General features: G+C 42.4%; 1 protein-coding gene across 2 annotated transcripts in view; it reads left to right on the top strand.

Moving 5' to 3' along the window:
* LOC141772166 (plexin-A1-like) overlaps positions 1 to 18,920 on the top strand; it is a 353,749-nt gene that overhangs the window by 82,773 nt on the left and 252,056 nt on the right. For both annotated transcript variants that reach the window (XM_074642860.1, XM_074642859.1), the window contains exon 3: positions 1,497 to 1,679. In XM_074642860.1, the coding sequence (XP_074498961.1) occupies positions 1,497 to 1,679 (183 nt within the window). The remainder of the gene's footprint in view (positions 1 to 1,496; positions 1,680 to 18,920) is intronic.

Here is an 18,920-nt window from a genome sequence, read left to right as displayed (position 1 = left end):
GATAATAAAGTGGGCATGTCTGTAAAGGGGAGACTCGTGGGTACCCAGATAACCCATTTACATTCACATATCTTGAGGTCAGAGGTCAAGGGACCCCTTTGAAAATGGCCATGCCAGTTTTTCGTCGCCAAAATTTAGCGTAAGTTTGGAGCATTATTTAGCTTTAGTTTTATATGATATCAGTATATTCACTGTAGCTTAAAGATGTGAGCCCGCTCCAATCTTTAAATCGCAAGTTGCGTAAATGCGTTAAAAAAACTTAGTGGCATTAAAACTAATTTAACTAACATTAAATAACAGGTTATTATTTACTTTGACAGCCCTAGCTACATGGCACCTGACTGGCACCAACTGTTTACTTCGATGAACCAACTAATAAAATTCGCACCACTATTTTGCAAGGAAATTTGACTTATGTATATGTCTGCACTGCACGTACTTTAGTGTATGAATGTGTGTGTGTGTGTGTGTGTGTGTGTGTGTGAGAGAGAGTGTACATCTGCTCTATCTCCTTTCAGAGTTGTATGGACCTGAAGTTGTGTGTTTGTGCTTCTTGATATGTGTGTACAGTGTGTGTGTGTGTGTGTGTGTGTGTGTGTGTGTGTGTGTGTGTGTGAGAGAGGTCGCCGCAGTAATTTAGATGCAGTCGATTATCTCTGTTACTCATGTCTACGCCGCACACCTCCTGATGCGAACATAGCTATCACATGCTTTTAATGACATGCCTATTACACACACTCACCCACACACACACACATAAATCAAGCGTGACATATCAACATATCAGTGTGGCAATGTGCCTGTACGAGACACTTTGATTATGATATGCTAATCTGACCTATAATTTACTTCCTGTCATGTCTCTGTCTTCTCCTCTGGTGTCCTGCTCATGTGTTCGCCCTCCCCCTCCGTGTTCTACCCCGGCTCCGTTTGATGATTTACTCACTGTATCGGCTCGTCTCTTATTAGAAACTACATCGCCGAAGCTGTATACAAAGAAATCAATATTTAAAACATTAGCGAGCAACTGTTCATCCATTCAGAGCATGCTGAGATGCTTAATTGCTTGGTTTGACATCATGTACAATGAAATAATCAAAGGCTGTATGGAGGGGAAGGCATTAATCACAGCAGCTGACACTGCATACTGGTTAGATTGTGCTGTTTGACCTTGATTGAAAGACAAATATCACTGTCTCCCCTTTTCTATCAAAAAATATTATTATTTTTAATTTTTTTTAAAAAGGGAGTTCAGGAAACTGAAGTTAATTTTTCCAGCGACGCCCATTAATTTCACACCATTTCTCAGTAAATCTGCAGCGGCTTGGCTCCGCTCCAGCACCATAAAACGTCTACTAAGTGCCGGGGAGATGGAAAGCCTCCTCCTTCTTTAAGAATTAATGTTAGTTTAACGAGAAAAGGGATTTAAAAAGTGTTAATGGTTGAGTTAATGTCTTTTCTCTTCTTCTTATCCCCCAATTCCCCCACCACACCAGCCGCTGCAGATAGACGATAACTTCTGCGGCCAGGACTTCAACCAGCCTCTAGGGGGCACCACCGCCATCGAGGGCATCCCGCTTTACGTGGACAAGGACGACGGCATGACCTCCGTGGCGGCCTACGACTACCACGGACACACCGTGGCGTTCACCGGCACCCGCAGCGGACGCATGAAGAAGGTAGGCATCCTGGAGTGTGTGTGTGTGTGTGTGTGTGTGTGTGTGTGTGTGTGTGTGTGTGTGTGTGTGTGTGTGTGTGTGTGTGTGTGTGTGTGTGTGTGTGTGTGTGTGTGCGTGCGCTCAGTTTGAAGCAGTATTGCCATTGTGGTGTGAAAACCCTTGCAACTCCATTTTTGATGACTCATGGATGTATTAACTTGGAGTAAAGGATTACAAACTCTTCAAACAGGCAATATTCAATAATCATTCAATTCTTTTCAAAGCCCACTTTATTTAAACCTGCTGAAAAATATGATTACAGGTAAGGCACAATTTTCTGACAGTGACCGTAGTGCTATTTTATCATGTTTATGTTCTGGCTTTTATCATTGGATGTTTCTTGCACATTATGAACGATAAAAAAACTATAAATTACAGTGATAACTGACATAAATAATAATAAAATGTGACTAAAATGGGGATTCAAATGCTCCTGCCAGCGTATAACAATGTGTGCGTGTGTGTGTGTGTGTGTGTGTATGTGTGTGTGTGTATGTGTGTGTGTCCCATGCTCTACAGAAAACCATTTTCACTTTGAAGCAATTTTCTGTCATTTTATGATGTATTTTCAATGGTCATTGGTTTTGTCAACGCTGACAAATGGTTTTGTCATCACAAGTATCATCGCAGACATCAGCTGTGATGTGTGTGTGTGTGTGTGTGTGCATCTTTAATGGCATATTGTGTGTGTGTGTTTTTTTCTTAAAATGTCTTTTCACTGCTTCTAAACATACTAAATAAGACACATACAGTTTAGAAGGGAAACTTCCGGTCAGTGCGCCGCAGAGTATTCGATTTGAGACGACCCTACCCCGCTGAAATTTACGCACTACTCAAGTGAGTACAGAGTGCACAAAGTGCACTACATTGAAGTGTACTTCTGGAAGTACGTGGATTGGAACACACGGTATGTTTCATCTGAAGATTGCTAGCTTCAGTCATATAAATGGAAACCCATGTGTATATATGAGAGAAAGAGAGAGAGCGAGTACTGCAGTCAGATATATATCTAAGAGTATAGATGCAAAGAGGCAAAACTTCTGTATTTTTGACAATATCTGCTAGATGGCGCTGCGGAAGCGCTGCCGCCAGTTTGGAATGAAATCGCCAATGGGTCCATAGCCATAGATGTATAAAGAGACGTCTGTAAATCAGAGGGTAATTTTAAGTAAATCAACTTCCCAGTAATTACACTTAAATAGCCCACATTTAAATTGTTACAGTATGTCCTAAAAATTGTAAAATTCACTAATAGCTGAATCCAGAGTTATTTTCCTCGGCATAATGAGCGTGCATCAGACCCACGGGACTGCACCGCCCTGCACGCTCATATGACATATCCAGTTCTGCCAGCTTCCTGCTAGCTGTATGCGGCTGTAATAATGGATATATTGGCTGTAATTCATTACTTTTATTATCTTATAATACACCCATGGGCTGTATGCTGTAAACCTGTACCGTGGTGGATGTATTAACGTCTCTGTTCCAAAACAACCGGCTATCGACCAGTAGCTAGTAGTGCTAGTATCATGACATAAACAGAATTCAACGTACTTGACTTTCACTTCTTTGCAATATACGTTCTTTGTTTATATGATTGAAGCCAGAAATCTTCAGCTGAAACATACAGTTAGCTCATAGGCTTATAGCAAACATTCCATTATAGCTAACGTTAGCTTGCAAGTAGCCCGTTTGGGACAATGTTTTGCTAGCTAGCTATAGCATTTAGCATACTTAGCAGGGATTTCGAGAGCTGCAGCTTTTTTTCCTCCTCCACTCTATCTCGGTACAAATGGGAGGAAACGTCAAAAAGAGACGTTTACTTTCTACCCCGTTTGCTGCTTCCTGTTTGCTGCTGGAGAGAGAGCTCACCTATTGGTTGTTGACAATGTGCGCGTCATTGAACGTACGATAATATTAAACTTGCTTGATTTTATCAGAACGTCAAGACAAGAAAAAGACTGACATAAGACATCTCGGACTGAGTTTTATGATTTTATTTCGACATTGGGAATATGTCTGCGACGGTGAAATCACTTGAAAAGTTGTTTGGTGTGAGGTCGGCAGCAGGCAGCAGCTCTGGAGATGAGGCAGTGTGTGTTTGTGTGTTGATGTGTAGAGCGCGTGCTGTTTGACAAACCGGAGCTGTGCAGGGTTTTATCTTGCCGAGCGTTGTTTGGTGGTCTCGTCACAGTGTTGTCAAGAGCCGGTGAGTGTATCTGAGTGGCTTTAAGGTGGCTGAGGATGATTTCTTATGTGTCTCCCGAGGTGCGAAAACCCCCCATGTGTTGTGTGTGTGTGTGTAGATCTTTGTGTTTGCTTGCAATGGGAGGCCTCAAAATCCATCCTCAATCACAGGCTAGTCAGTAATTTCCCATCATGTTCAGCATACACGCAGCATGCAGTCCCCCTTTGTGAGTGTGTGGGTTTACAGTATGTGTGTGTGGTGTACCCATGTTGAGTAGACCACACGGCGTGTGTGCCAATCAGCCGCTCCTTCATCTGAGATCCGACTGATTCTGTTCTTTTTTCACTTTTATCCTCAGCAGGACATCTCTATACGAGTGTGTCCGTGTCACCAATACTCTGGAGACGGGAATAAAACAGTCACCTGAGGATAAAAATAATTGCATAAATACGTACATAATGCAACATAAATGAAAAAAAACAAAACACATCCACATTTCACTGTCAGCAGCATTTCAATTTGAAGTTTTAGAGATTTTTTTTCAAGGAACTCTTTCAAGTCAACAATCATTTTGTAGATGCTCATTTCCTTTCTATCAAATGGTGATGTCTTTGTTTGGAAGTCTTTGTGTTTACATGCGTCATGATTTATTAAAGCGAAATGCATCTGAAATATTCAGCCGCTACAGTTTTTTGATAGGAGTTTGACAGCTTAAGCATTATAGGCCCGTGTGTCTCTGTCGAAGCTGGAATGTCTGTCGCAGTAATGCTGCTGTCAACTGCTTTTATATAGGCTATGATAATGTAACACACACACACACACACACATGCCTCCTTACACAGCTTCCTGTGTCTGGTGTTTTGCTAAGTCGACTGAAACCTGGCCCACTAGTCCTTGTGCCTGACCCCTGTACTGTGTCTGTGAGTGTGTGTGTGCAGACAGATGATTTGTGTGGGCTTGTTGAGCGTGTGGGGTCAGCAGATCCTGGATGATACCCCCGCACGATCGGAATCCCATTTCCCCTCAGCCTGCATGTCTTCCTGTGCTCGGGGATGGAGGGGAGGAAGGTGAATGAATATACGGAGGATGGAGGGCCGCCGGTGTCTTCGCGCAGATCAATGCAGATGCCGCAGTAACATGCAGTCGTCTGCATGAGCAGGGAAATGGCGAGGCGGGACACCAATTACAATAAATCAGCAGTGATTACACCTATAGCAAGGTTTTTACATTTGTCGGTGCCTGGCTGAGTCTCCCCTCTGACACGGGATGCGATTAGTTTTAGCTTTACTTTCCAAATAAATTGGACAACAGCTGTTAAACGACTGAACTAGATTTTGTACAAAACAGAGTTTGGAGGGAGGAAGGAGCTAGGATTAGATAGAAGGAGAAGCAAGAGAGTGAGGCGGAGGCAGATGGGAGAGAGATAGGTACAGGCTGTGTGGTTTTATTGCTATTCATTGGGAGTTAAACTGTGCTCCTTGGCCTAATGAAATGTAAAGCTGCAGCGTATCGATGTCGGCACACACGCACACGCTCATTAGAATTCCTACGAAGCGACTGTTGCTGAACGCGCGTCCGGTCTGCGCGCACACGTCTCGGCTGCTAGACTCCCCGTATTGATTGATCTATGAATATATAATCGTTAGTGTAAATCTTAAACCTAGGCAGTCCATTGGATAAGTGATGGTGTCTTTGTCTGGGTGTGTGAGACAGACAGAGGGAGGGAGAGAGCTGTGACGTAAGCCAGACTGCTGCTTTACATTGGCATGACTAATCACAATGCCTGGACTGACTAAGCACACAGCATGTATGTGCAAAATAGCCACCTAACGTCTCCATTACTGTTGGCTTTCTTTCTTTACAGGTTTTGACTGTGAGTGTGAGGAATAACACTGTTGTATAAGTTGCCCTTTCATACTGCAATTCTGACTGTTGAGTTATATCAAATCAGCATTCTATTAACAGTCTTTATTGGTTTTATGTGGCACGGCAGAGAACAGCTGATTAAGAGCTCCGTGTCAAAATCAAAGCTAATTTAGTGATTTAATGGTGCAGTATGGCCTTTGTTAGGATAAGGTAGCTGTTACATTCAGCGACACTGTAATAATAAGAAAGAAGCAGAGCAATGACAGAATGCTGATACTGTATTCATGCTGATCTGGATATAAGATTTAAGAGCTTATGATGAGCTGGAAGAATTAATCGATGAATGGATTAGCTTGATCCAAAGAAAATTAATCGGCAAATATTTAACAATGATAATAATTGATTTAACGTTTCATTTTGGGACTGTTAGACAAAACAAGCACATTGAAGATGTCACCTTGAATACAGGAAATTGTGACTGTTTTCACTATTTTCTAGGCAAATTAATCTGCTACTCTGTCAAAGTCAATGCGATAATAATGCGTTAAAGGAAATTTGTTTTAACGCCACTCATTCCTTTAACGCATTAACGCAACTTGTGATTTTTAGGTTGTAGCGGGCTCAATTTTAAAGCTACAGTGAAGATACTGGCATCATATGAAAAAAACCTAAGGAACCCATCGGTACCAACCATGTCATACTAGCTTGTCGCGAATGAGGTTAAAAACGCTCCAAACTTACGCTAAATTTTGGCGATGAAAAACTGCCATGGACATTTTCAAAGGGGTCCCTTGACCTCTGACCTCCAGATATGTGAATGAAAATGGGTTCTATGGGTACCCACGAGTCTCCCCTTTACAGACATGCTCACTTTATGATAATCACATGCAGTTTGGAGCAAGTCACACTGACAGCTGTTGTTGCCTGTTGGGCTTTAAAGAGAGACTATATAGTCTTTGATGAACAGTGGCCACTGTATTCACATGTGACAGTCATGGGCTAATGCTAAATGCTAGTCATCATGTCTGCAAGAGTCATCATGTATTGAGGTCTTTCTTGACCTTAGAAACAGTAGTAAAAAAAACTCTTAAAGGGCCAGTGTGTAGGATTTGGCGTCATCTAGCGGTGAGGTTGGACATTGCAACCAACCAAAATACCTCCCGTGTGCCAAATGGGTAGGAGAGCTATGGTGCTACCAGTGTTTGGTTTGTCCGTTCTGGGCTGCTGTAGAAACATGGTGGCCGGCTCATACATAGTCTCACTTTTATGTTATTAAAACATTATTGCCTTGCTGACTTTGTGTATACGGCATTCCAATGTCACGCTTTGGTGCGAGAAAAGGGGAGACGACAAAAGCAACTAACTGGTACCAAAACATTAGAAACTTTCAACTTAAGTCATGAATGATCACAACCGTGACCTCATCGAGTGAACTCGACCCATAGACGGCGTTAACATGGTTATCATGAAGGCATCGTTAAGGATTACGACGGCGTTGAAGGCTGAAGGACATTGCTAGAATGTACGATAGGAGACTCAGGGTTGCAAGATGAAAGTTATGAGTTGGAGGGTGTCTAATGTGAGATGAAAGATGTATAGTAGGATGTAGGGACATACAGTATGGCTATTAGGTGTAGGGAATCGTTTAGGATGCAGCCTTGTCAGAAGAGGCTGCCTCTCTCCTAGTGAAACGCCACCAGTCTCATGCCAGCAGCAGCAGCATATGTACACATTATATATTGTTGTTCTTTGCTCAGTACCTCAAAGTCAAACATGATTACATTTTTCTTTTAAGCACCACAGTAAGGAGACACGGTGTAGGTGGGGGACCGATAGCTTTTAACAGCATGAAATTGCACCATGGGCCGCCTTCTGTGCCGTTTGCCAGAAACATCCTTAAAAAAAAACCCTCCTCAGATCTCGGTAAAAACCTGGAAATCCTTTCATTCCCCTCATTTCGTCTCCTCTTTTGTCTACCTGGGAGAACAAGGCGCTCTCCTCTCGCCACATCAGGCCGAGATGAAAAGAAACTCTCAGCAGCCTGAAGTATTTCCAAATTTAAGAAACAAAAAAGAGGCAAGCAATGAAGGCAGAGAGAAAGAGAAAGAGAAAGAGGGGGAGGTTTACTCAGCGGTGTATAGGTGTGTGAATGTGGATGTGTGTGTGGTGGGTGAAGGGGGGAGGTGGTTTCATGTCATTTCATCATTTCCCTGCTAGCAGCAAATCCAATTACTTTTCCCTTTCCTTTCTATCTTGGAAGATAGTCTGAGTGACAGGGCCGATTGGAGCAGCGCTGCTGAGGTAACTGTGCCAACCGGTTGATTGACACAACGCTGGCACTTCACTGCCTTGAGACATGGAGACGAGTGAGAGACTGGTTAGACTTCAGGGCATCTCGGAGCTCAGCGAGGTGGACCAGAAGTTCACCGGCCCCGCTCCTTCGATTATACATCCCTCCCACTCAGAGATTATCTAATACACTTTTTTTTTGCCGAGATGCTTCATGTGTTCTCCTCAGCTTCTGTGCGACGTATACAGTACTACCCCGTCCTATCTACTGTACCGCCCTCACTCTCATACTCTACTCTGTTAACAGTATCCCACCCCCTTAATGAAATCAGCTATTTGGCAATATAATAGGCAGTATGTATTGTGTGAATTGAGTCAGGATGCCCATCATCTCTTAAGAAATACATCTAACTGTACAGCCAAATCAGTCTCACGGCAGGTCGTGAAATAGTCAAAAAAATTTAATCTATTTGAATCGTGTACACAGACACAAATTTCACTTTCTTTCGTGATGCTCAGCACGACTTTCAACAATGTATTTTTAGTGCATTTTCCTATGAATATCCAGCAACACGTGATGCACGTCAATTTCCGCTCCAGTCGTTTCAAAATAAAACTTCTTAGTTATGTTTAGGAATGGATCGACTTGGTTAGGCTTAGGCAACAAACTACTTAGTTAGGCTTAGGAAAAGATCGATTTGGTTAGGCTTAGGGAACAAAACTATTTAGGTTTAGGAAAAGATTGCGGTTTGAGTTTAAATTACATCGGAAGAGGCATAATTTAAGTAAGGAAGGTAAATGACAAAAACGACTTAGTTAGCTCTAGGACTCGATTGTGGTTGGGGTTTAAATAACTCTGGAAATGCCGTAACTAAAGTACGGAAGTTACGTGACAAATAAATCAAACCTTGACTTGTGGTTTAACACGAGACACGAACACCGGTCTGCTGGGCGAAAGTCCTGTGTTGTTTGACCCACCCATCCATCCACCTGCTTTATACTTCTACTCCACTACATTTCAAAAGGGATTGTTTTTGTATTTTATTTGAATAAATTTTAGAGGCAAACTATCCAATGTTTTACAGAAAGAGCAGTGATTACAGAAGAAGTCAGTATAATTTTATTGAAGCCTGTAAATCATCTTTGAACCATTCCAACTTATCTTGTGACCCATTGGACAGGTACAGTACAGCACTCCGACTGGGAACCACTGCTCTAACCAGTATACTTCTAAGGATACAAGCCCTGTAAATCCCAGCAATCCAGTGAATGAGAGAGTGCCTTGGATCTCTTCCTAGAGTTTGAGATGGCCTTGCGTGTATTGGCTCCGCGAGCTTAGCAGTAAAACTAGCTGTCAGAATGATTAAGCCTAATCAGGAAACATGGGATGGGAGGTAATTTAGCATGTGAATGCTAATTAGCACTAGCATTTAGACTGGCAGACGATGATTGAAGCGGCGCATCGGCAGCTCAGGCTGGTTAAATGGCAAAAACACCAGGCTGGTAGAGATGATTGATAATCTTGGGTCGGGCTGCTGTCTGTTTCCCTGTTTGTGTGTGAGTGTGTGTGAGTGTGTGCAGACTATAGCTTCCCCTTCTCTCCAATGCAAACTCATAATGAGCAGATGAGCGCAACACCTGAGCACACTAATTCCATCTTTATCCCATTAAGTAGAAGTTAGTGGAATAATGTCCTATTACTTTCTCAGAATACACACCAGGCTTTTGTGAAGCCGTGTGTGTGTGTGTGTGTGTGTGTGTGTGTGTGTGTGTGTGTGTGTGTGTGTGTGTGTGTGTTAGTGGTGTCATTCCTGTCTGGAGCTTCTTCCCGGAGTGAGTGAGTGAGTTTCTGAAACTGTAGTTCGGCATGCACACTGTGTACTTGCTATTATGTGGACACGTATATGAAATAGTGTCAGTGGAATGATGTTTTTGGGTGTGATCCTCTGGTGTGTAAATCTTTTAGAGATAATATTACTGCTATAAGCGGTGCTAATGTTTGAGTGAATCATCATCCTATTCTCCGCCACTAGTACTTCTCTGCACCCCCTCTCTTCAGGTCTTTTCCTGTCCACAGCCCCCCCCTCTCTCTTCCCCTCTGCTCCCCTCATATGTCACCTTCAGCTCCCTCTCTCCCAACCGAGGTGGGCTGGATGCCCGCAAATCTGCCTCCCTAGAGAATTTCCCGCCTCATCTCTGTGTGTGGGGCGTACTGTCCTTCTCATCCTCTCCCTCATTCTCCTTATCTCCTCTATCCATTAGTACATTAGTGTACGTCAGCCCGGGAAAAAAAAAGTGCTATCTCTGTCGAGCCTTTCATGAGAGAGAAAGAGAGAGAGAGAGAGAGTCGTAGAGGAACACAGAGAGGAAGCGAGATAGATGAAACAGATACAAAGACGTGTAAAGGCAGACACAAAAGTGATATGATAGGCCTACTTGTAAGTGATCAGAGTGAGCATCTACATGCAACTTTATGCACGTGTTTGTCTGAAAGTTTAAGATGAGATGAATGTGTAAAAGTTGATGTACTTATTGCAATGTCTTAAGCTAACATTGTCAAGTCATCATTTATAATAATAATAATCCAAATGAAAAGCAGCAGCCAATTGACCCAATGCAATACAAATACATGAGTTTAATGGAGCTCAATGGGGCGTTTTTCACTGCTGGCCTATCCAGAGGACAAATGGACAAGGCTTTTCTATATATAACCAATGCAGTCTATTGTATTAAAGATAGATTTTAACTGGCGGGAATATATTCAGAACATGATTATGCACAGGTAAAGAAAAACACAATTTGTAGCATTCAAAATATCTTCAAATGAATGTCATATGTGAACATACATGTATATTCTAGGGCTGTCAATGGATTAAAATATTTAATTGCAATTAATCTCATGATGGTCAATAGTTAATTGCGATTAATCGCAAGTTAATTGCAATTTTTCTCATCTGTTCAAAATATACCTTAAAGGGAGATTTGCCAAGTATTTAATACTCTCATCAACATGGGAGTGTGCAAATATGATTGCTTTATGCAAATGTATGTATATATGTATTATTGGAGATCCATTTCAACACAAAACAATGACAAATATTGTCCAGAAACCCTCACAGGTACTGCATTTAGCATAAAACATATGCTCAAATCATAACATGGCAAACTCAAACTCAACAGACAACAACAGCTGTCAGTGTGTCAGTGTGCTGACTTGACTATGACTTGCCCCAAACTGCATGTGATTATCATAAAGTGGGCATGTCTGTAAAGGGGAGACTCGTGGGTACCCATATAACCCATTTTCATTCGCATATCTGGAGGTCAGAGGTCAAGGGACCCCTTTGAAAATGGACATGCCAGTTTTTCCTCGACAAAATTTAGCGTAAGTTTGGAGCGTTATTTGGCCTCCTTTGCGACGAGGTAGTATGACATGGTTGTATCTTCACTCTAGCTTTAAAACTGAGCCCGCTACAACCTAAAAATCGCAAGTTGTGTTAATGCATTGAAGATATTAGTGGCGTTAAAACAAATTTGCGTTAACGCGTTGTTATTATTGCGTTAACTTTGACAGCCCTAGAATATTCGTATTCAGTCATTTTTTTGTGATTTGAAAAACATCTTCATCTAAAGTACATGTTAAATGACTTTCTTTTGAGGAAATCAAAGTCCTTCTTCTTTCTTTTTTGCTGCCACACAGGAAATGAATGCATTAGTGTGAAGATGAATTAATGGGACTCCACCTCAGACTGACTTCCACATGTTAAAGTGTCTCCTCTAGATTCATTTGCATTTGAATTCCCCAGGTGTTACTTATTATAGGAGGAGACAAATGGACAGTATGTTGGAGGGGGAAAAAAAGAGTAAAACCTTTTTTTTTCAGAGTCAGCACAGCATCCGATGAGCATGGAGTGATACAGAAATAGTCCTTTAGAGCGCTGGCAGAGCGATCTGAATTACAACAGCAGGATCTCTGCCACCTCCGGGACGGAGGCTGATATGATACTGTTCTGCATCACTTATTAGAGGCAAGCCGCTGCTAATGTGCCTTTGCGGTTGTGGGTTCAATTCCCGGGTGGGCTATCACTTCATATGTATTACCCCCTGTGTCCTTGAGCAGGGCATTATCTCAGCAGTCCCTCCGGAGGAATCCGGCTCAATGTTAATGGATGGACGATCTGCATGGATGGAGCTAGATGGATGGATTAGTGAGCTAATGAATCTTTGATAAGTGGGAAGGCTTTGTGAGTGTCAAGAGACAAAGGGAAAGATCACAGCTAAACCTATCAACTGTGAGATGGCTTTAATTCACACAAAACCCTAGCGGAGACTGACTTTGGTGTTGCCATTATGGAAACTAAGTGATATGCCTGCTGGCTGTATGAAGCAAATCCATCCGAAATATAAAGGCAATATCCACTGGTTTTGGACAAACCTATGCCAAAATTGTTGTTTCATATGTTATTATGAAGTCATCATTTTTGTTGTCATGGAGAACAGAGTTTATAAAGCTTCATATCAAATAATGCTGCTATTAAATGGGGTAACTTTACTACAGTCAGACCTGTAGGCGTTTTTTTAGCCGGTCCTCCTTGAAGTTCCTATTACCGTATATTTTTATTTACACATAACATTGACATTTTATTTGTCCCTATGTTCATGTAAATTGTGTAACTTGACAGTTCTATTAGGAGCTGCTATAATTTGTCATCGTGATACAGTAGTGTTAGATTGCAGACACACAACAAACTATTTTACTATCAACTGCCTAAAAACATCCTCTCCACACATTCTCACTCCCAACTCATCAAATACCGCCGCTTGGTCAGTGCCCCTCGGCATCAGAGACTACTGAGAGACTATTACTTTTGGAAACACCAGGGACGGCGTGTCAGTATAGGCTTGTTACATGCATAGTGTCCTTTCAAAATAAACTTCTGTTTTCACAGGAAGTTAGGTTTAGGCAACACAACCACTAAGTTAGGGTTAGGAAACGGTCGTGGTTGATGTTAACTTCACTGACTAGCGACTCACATGACTATTGACTCACGGGGCTGGCGATACTAACGACTCACATGACCAATGACTCACGTGACTCACTGTACTGATGATACCGACGTGTCACGTGACTGAAGACTGACGTGGCAAAATAAGTCAACGTTAGTTTCACACGGGACACAAACACTGGTCTTCTGGTTGACAGCTCGCCCTTAGCGGACTCTCATGCTATTAATACTACGTCGCTTGCTCGCTTTCCATTCATTTCCTGTGGAAAGCAGGTCCAGCGCGACGCGTCCGGCTCACGAAACTTGGACCAAGCTTCCAAACTAGGCGATCTAGTTCTGAAATGAAATGAGACTCAGCAGTGGCATAGCCTATTTCTCGCTTAAAATTTTTCCAGAAGTACACTTTGGTGGATTGTTTTGACGGAATAACAGAAAGTTTAGGCCGCCATGTTGTTTCCTGTTTAAAACGGCGAGCAGAAAACCAGGGACCAATCAGGTGCATTTCACGATAGATAACGTCACCGCTTGAAAGGCCAATTGAGTGGAGCAGCGCGTCCCCTAGTGTCCTCACTGGACCTGGTGGACATGTACCGCTGGATTTAACAATATAGACACGACCACTGACTATCTGTGTAACAATTTAGCCACAAATTCACAATCTAACCATACACGATCCAGCCTTGTTTTAAATTGTTTCCCCATGTTCCACTGTTTCCATGTGCTCCACTGCCTTCCAGGAAGGGGCTGCCCCCTCTATGATGTAATTCACATATGGCTGTAGTGTGAACACAGCACATTGTGACTGCGAGTGGAAAACGTCCAGGTCCAGGTCCCCCCTCTAGCCCATGTACTGTAAGACACCACCGGCCCCGGCACTGAGTCAGAATGTCCCGCTGTTAGGGCATGTGCGGCCACAAAGTCGCGGCAAAACAGCAGACCCAGACACATATGCAGACGTTCAGCAGCGGCCCAGCGATGTGTTCGGACAGCTGCTGTGCTGATGACCGGTGTCAGGTGCCAGTGGCCTGATTCAAGCTGGCTAACCTCCTCACATCACAACATGTGTCTGCCCAGATACGGGAGGTGACGGGCGGACATGTGTCTCTGTATCTGGCGGGGCATCTGGAGAACAACTGGCATGTAGGGGGTAGCTGACTGTGTGTGTGTGTGTGTGTGGTGTATTGATGGGAGTGTGTGTCTATGCAGGTTTGTCGGACTCTTTGGTACATTGTACTAGTATCTGAGGAAAGATGCAGCTCACTATGTGTATGTGTTTGATAGTCTCATCAAGGGAAAGATGCTGCGTAGATGTGTGTGTGTGTGTGTGTGTTTATGTCTGATTAGAGGGCCGAAGAAACATTTCAGCGTGTGTTTGTGCCTGTTATGTTAATCTCCTTCACATCAAGGAGAGATGCAGCCTGCATGTGTGTGTGTGTGTGTGTGTGTGTGTGTGTGTGTGTGTGTGTACATGTGCATCTGATTAGAGGGCACATGCAGGAAAGGATACAGACTGTGTGTGTGTTATAGAACTGCAGAGGGGTTCATTTGCTGAGAGACGCTGCCCCTAAGATTAAAGGGAATCTCACACTCCCTACGTACGTATAAGAGCTCATCTTCATCACTTTGTGTTTAGTGTAGGAAGTAGCGTGTGTTTACATATTACAGCAGCTGTGCTTTCTTCATGTAGAATGGGAGCTGCCCACCTGATGCCAGGGCAGCTGCCACACTAACAGCCCACTACACACACACACACACACACAGACACAGTGCCAGCATCCATTTTCTGTATGTCTGAGTGTTTGTTTGCTGCAGAGTAGGAGGAGAAAGGGGCCAGCTGCAGTGTAAAGCCTTCATCAACTGTTCCTCTAGACTGCCCCATCTGTCCGTCCATTAATACACAAACACACCCTTACACTAATGCATACACACGGCCCCTTCTGTCGCCTTATCAGACACACACGGCGTACGTCACACTCAATGGGGTCCGTCACGACAATTATGTGTATTCTCTGACGTCTCATGTGAGGAAAATGTGTGTCAGTTTTGATTGACACCATTCATGGCATTTCGGATTAATAAAATGGTACAATTAGGGTAGAAGCAACTCCATTCTGTGGTTTATTCCATGAGGGGGAACATCAGAGGTCGTCTACAGATAGGTGACAGATTAAAGGAAAAGTCGTTATGAAGTGAAGGGTGTTGTTTCATCTAAAGCCTCCCTGGAAGGATCCATTCATCCAAAAGATATACCCATGTTTGGTGATGATGATGTTTGACCATCTGACTTCCGATCAATTATAGTATGGGCTAGGACGATACACCTATTCAATATTACCACGGTACTTGGGTGCGGATTCGATATGTATTGCGATTTTTAAATATTGTGATTCTACAAGAATTGCGATTCGATATTACAATTTATTGCGATTTTTGTTAACTTTTTTAACACCAGACCATGGTAAAAAGTTAAATCAACACTTCTAGGGACCTTTACTTTGAAAAATATCTAAATTAAATCGGTAAAATGTTTTGATTTTCAGCATGTATGTAGTCAGAGATGTCCTGAAGTAATATATATCAGTCATTGTCAGGCATTATTTATCAAGTTTTTTCCTGCAACCCATAAATCAAAGAATAAAGACATTTCCCTCACCAATTAGTGGTATTTCCTTTTTAATTTAAAGGGACACTGGGTACTGTTTTATACTACTGGTCAATATAATCCAATAAATCTTGTATTTTTTCTTTGTATATACAGTTCCCTTTGTTAACACCTTATTGTGAAAACTGGATGTAGTCACACGTGTAGACTTCCGCTAACTTCGCCAAGTCCGTCTCTAGCTCTCCCGTCAGCTCTGTTCTCTTTATACATCCATAGTCAGCTCCATCGGGGCCGTTTGAATGCATTTAACATAAATGTCAGTATGTGGGTGCTCTACAGTTGTAGCGTCGGCCCGTTTGGCCACAGAGATGATAGCGACGGCCGGCTTGACCGCACGTTACTGCAATACGATAACATTTCCTGTCCATGACAGAGTTAGCATGCAGCTTTAGCCATGATGTCTAGCTCTGCTTTCCCTCTCAATGTGTGAAACCCAAAGTGTTTCCATCCTTTACTGGATGTGTAGTGTTTACCACTTATGATTTAAAATGTGAGGGTGCAGGTCGTATCCACGTGGACCCTCCACCGTTTTCTACTTTCTTGTTTCGGCTCGCTGCAGTTTGTTTTGGTTGACCGTTACGGAACGGATATGACGTCACGTTACTCAGACTACAACAATAAAGCGGTAACTTCCTTCTACCTCCACATAGACTCAAATGAAGCAAAAATATAGACTCTGGCATTAAAACATGATTTCAAAATCGTAAAAAATCACGACACATGGGTGAATCGATTGTTTTTCCCTCCCCTAATTATAGCCTACTGGAGCTTTTAGTCTTACAAGCCTTCCTATGTGGTATGAAACTCTTGTACAATGAACCAACTATGGACAACTGTGATTCAGCCAGCACTATCTTCATCCCCCGCACAGATCTAAAGAAAACCACTGTTTTCTATGCTTAAAAACTCCCCAACTCTACGGTGCATTTTCTAAATCATGAGCTCTTGTTAAATCCAGTGGTTGTTTTTTTTGCCCAATCATTGTCCTAACCTTGGTTTCTCTTTATGTGCTTAAGTCCAACTAAAACCGAGTTTGTCAGCCAGACATGAGAATGTCAGCCTGGGCTCAGCAGCCATATGTTAATATGAGAGAGAGAGAGAGAGACACTGAGGGTTGGTGGAGGTCAAGGAGATATAATGACACAGAAAATAAGAAGGTTGAGTGTCAGAGAGCGAGTCGGAGCGTTGTCCTTGATGATGTTTATGATATTGATTGGATCCAGAAGCTTCCTGATTTCTGATTTGGACACTTGTGAACATTGTGATTGCAGCGAGAACATCTAATGTCTCGAGTGGCCTCTGCAATCAAGGACAATGACCCTTCACTCCATGTACACCGTCTCTCTCTGTCTCTCACACACACACACACATGCTTACTTACCTAAAGTAAGTAAGATTTTGGCTGCAGCTGTGGTTTCACAGATTACTTGTCTTTTAGTGCATTCATTGTGACATCTTCACTGGATTGTCAAATTATTACGTTTGGATCATTTCTTCAAAGGTGCATTCCCTGATATTGATACAACCCACGGTTGAAATTCTAGGGTGCTATAAGGCGATATACAAAAAACAAAGAGCGTACCAATAAACTTGGATAGTGTGGTGTTAAGAACCTTTGTAATAACCTGACGGCTAATGATGCTTACACTGGACTTTATTCTCCAGATGTCAGTATTTGTTTTAGTGATTGAAATGTTAAAATACTTGATGCAAAAACTATAAAAATATGATCTAGATTTTAACATAACACAACATTCCTCTAAAGGTTCTAGTGCTATATTAGTTAATGTTAAGCAGTTATATTAACAGCACGGAAGTGGCTTGCTGACTGGACACTAGGACCGTGTATTGGCAAGAATCTGGCGATACAATACGTACAATATAATGATACAGGGGATACGATTCAATATATTGCGATATATCGCGATACTTTCAGCAAGGCGCTATATTAAATAAATATTTGGAAAACTGTCATAGTAATAAGAACACAGCACCATATGCATAAAATCTGAGTTTAGATTAGTAGACTTTTTTATGCAGTCAGAACAGTGGGATCTGCATTTGCATTTATCACAGTCCCTGTAACATCCAACATCATAGCACTTCTTTGAGAAGGCACATACACTAAGAGGGCGCATCTCTTTGGAAATTAAATTAAATATTGACTGAGTCAATCTTTGCATGTAAACTCTTTATTAAAAATTGATACGGCGCTTTTGAGAATCGATACAGCATCACAACAATTGTATCGCGATATTCTATATATTGGACATTTTCTTACACCCCTACTGGACACCAGTTACACAAAAGATTAGATGTAGTGATGAACTGTTGCTGTCCCAGTGAGAAACATCCTATACTTAACCATACTGAACCTGGTTTAAGAGGCTCCAATTTTTGGCAATATTTTTTTTTTTTCCTGAAATACATTTAGTGACTTTATTATTTATCACTCTCTCCATGTCTCTTCTCTTTTTAACTTCTCTCTCTGTCCTTTCCTGTTCATCAACTAATCCGGCACACAAGCGAAAAAATCCAGATTATATTTTCATGGAATTGCTCCGGACTATTTTTGCTTTTTAAAGTTTGGAAGTGACTGTGAGTTTTTCTCAGGGAGGAAAGAGACAAACAGATAAACATGCATTAAGACGGACACACAAACTGATAAGCACACACAGAGGACTACTGAGAACATATATACGGGGCTGATAGTGAGAGAATGAAGAGGACAAAGAGCCAACCAGAGCTGGTGTTGTTCAGCCATCTGGTCTGTGTGTGTGTGTGTGTGTGTGTGTGTGTGTGTGTGTGTGTGTGTGTGTGTGTGTGTGTGTGTGTGTGTGTGTGTGTGTGTGTGTATGCGTGTGTGTGTGTGTGTGTGTGTGTGCCTGCTTCTATTGTATCTGGATACAGCGGAGAGAATGACTTAGATTACCAAGACTGATATCAAAGTCACACTCTAGGACACGCTCCAAGTGCCAGTCCTACACACACACACACACACACACACACACACACACACCCTGTCTCTCTGCTGCCTTTTGGTTTTCCCTGGGAAGCATTCAGCTGATAGACAGGCGACCGTTGGTTTCATTGTGTGTGTGCGTGTGTGTGTGTGTCGAGGTCTCTCCTCTAATTGAAGTGTACAGTGACTTGGCAGGCCGCCTGATGTCACAGAGTCATATGGAGGGACA

Source organism: Sebastes fasciatus, chromosome 8 (genome assembly GCF_043250625.1).
Source record: "Sebastes fasciatus isolate fSebFas1 chromosome 8, fSebFas1.pri, whole genome shotgun sequence".
In the NCBI taxonomy this organism is placed as follows: domain Eukaryota; kingdom Metazoa; phylum Chordata; class Actinopteri; order Perciformes; family Sebastidae; genus Sebastes; species Sebastes fasciatus.
This window is presented reverse-complemented; position numbering and strand designations above follow the sequence as displayed.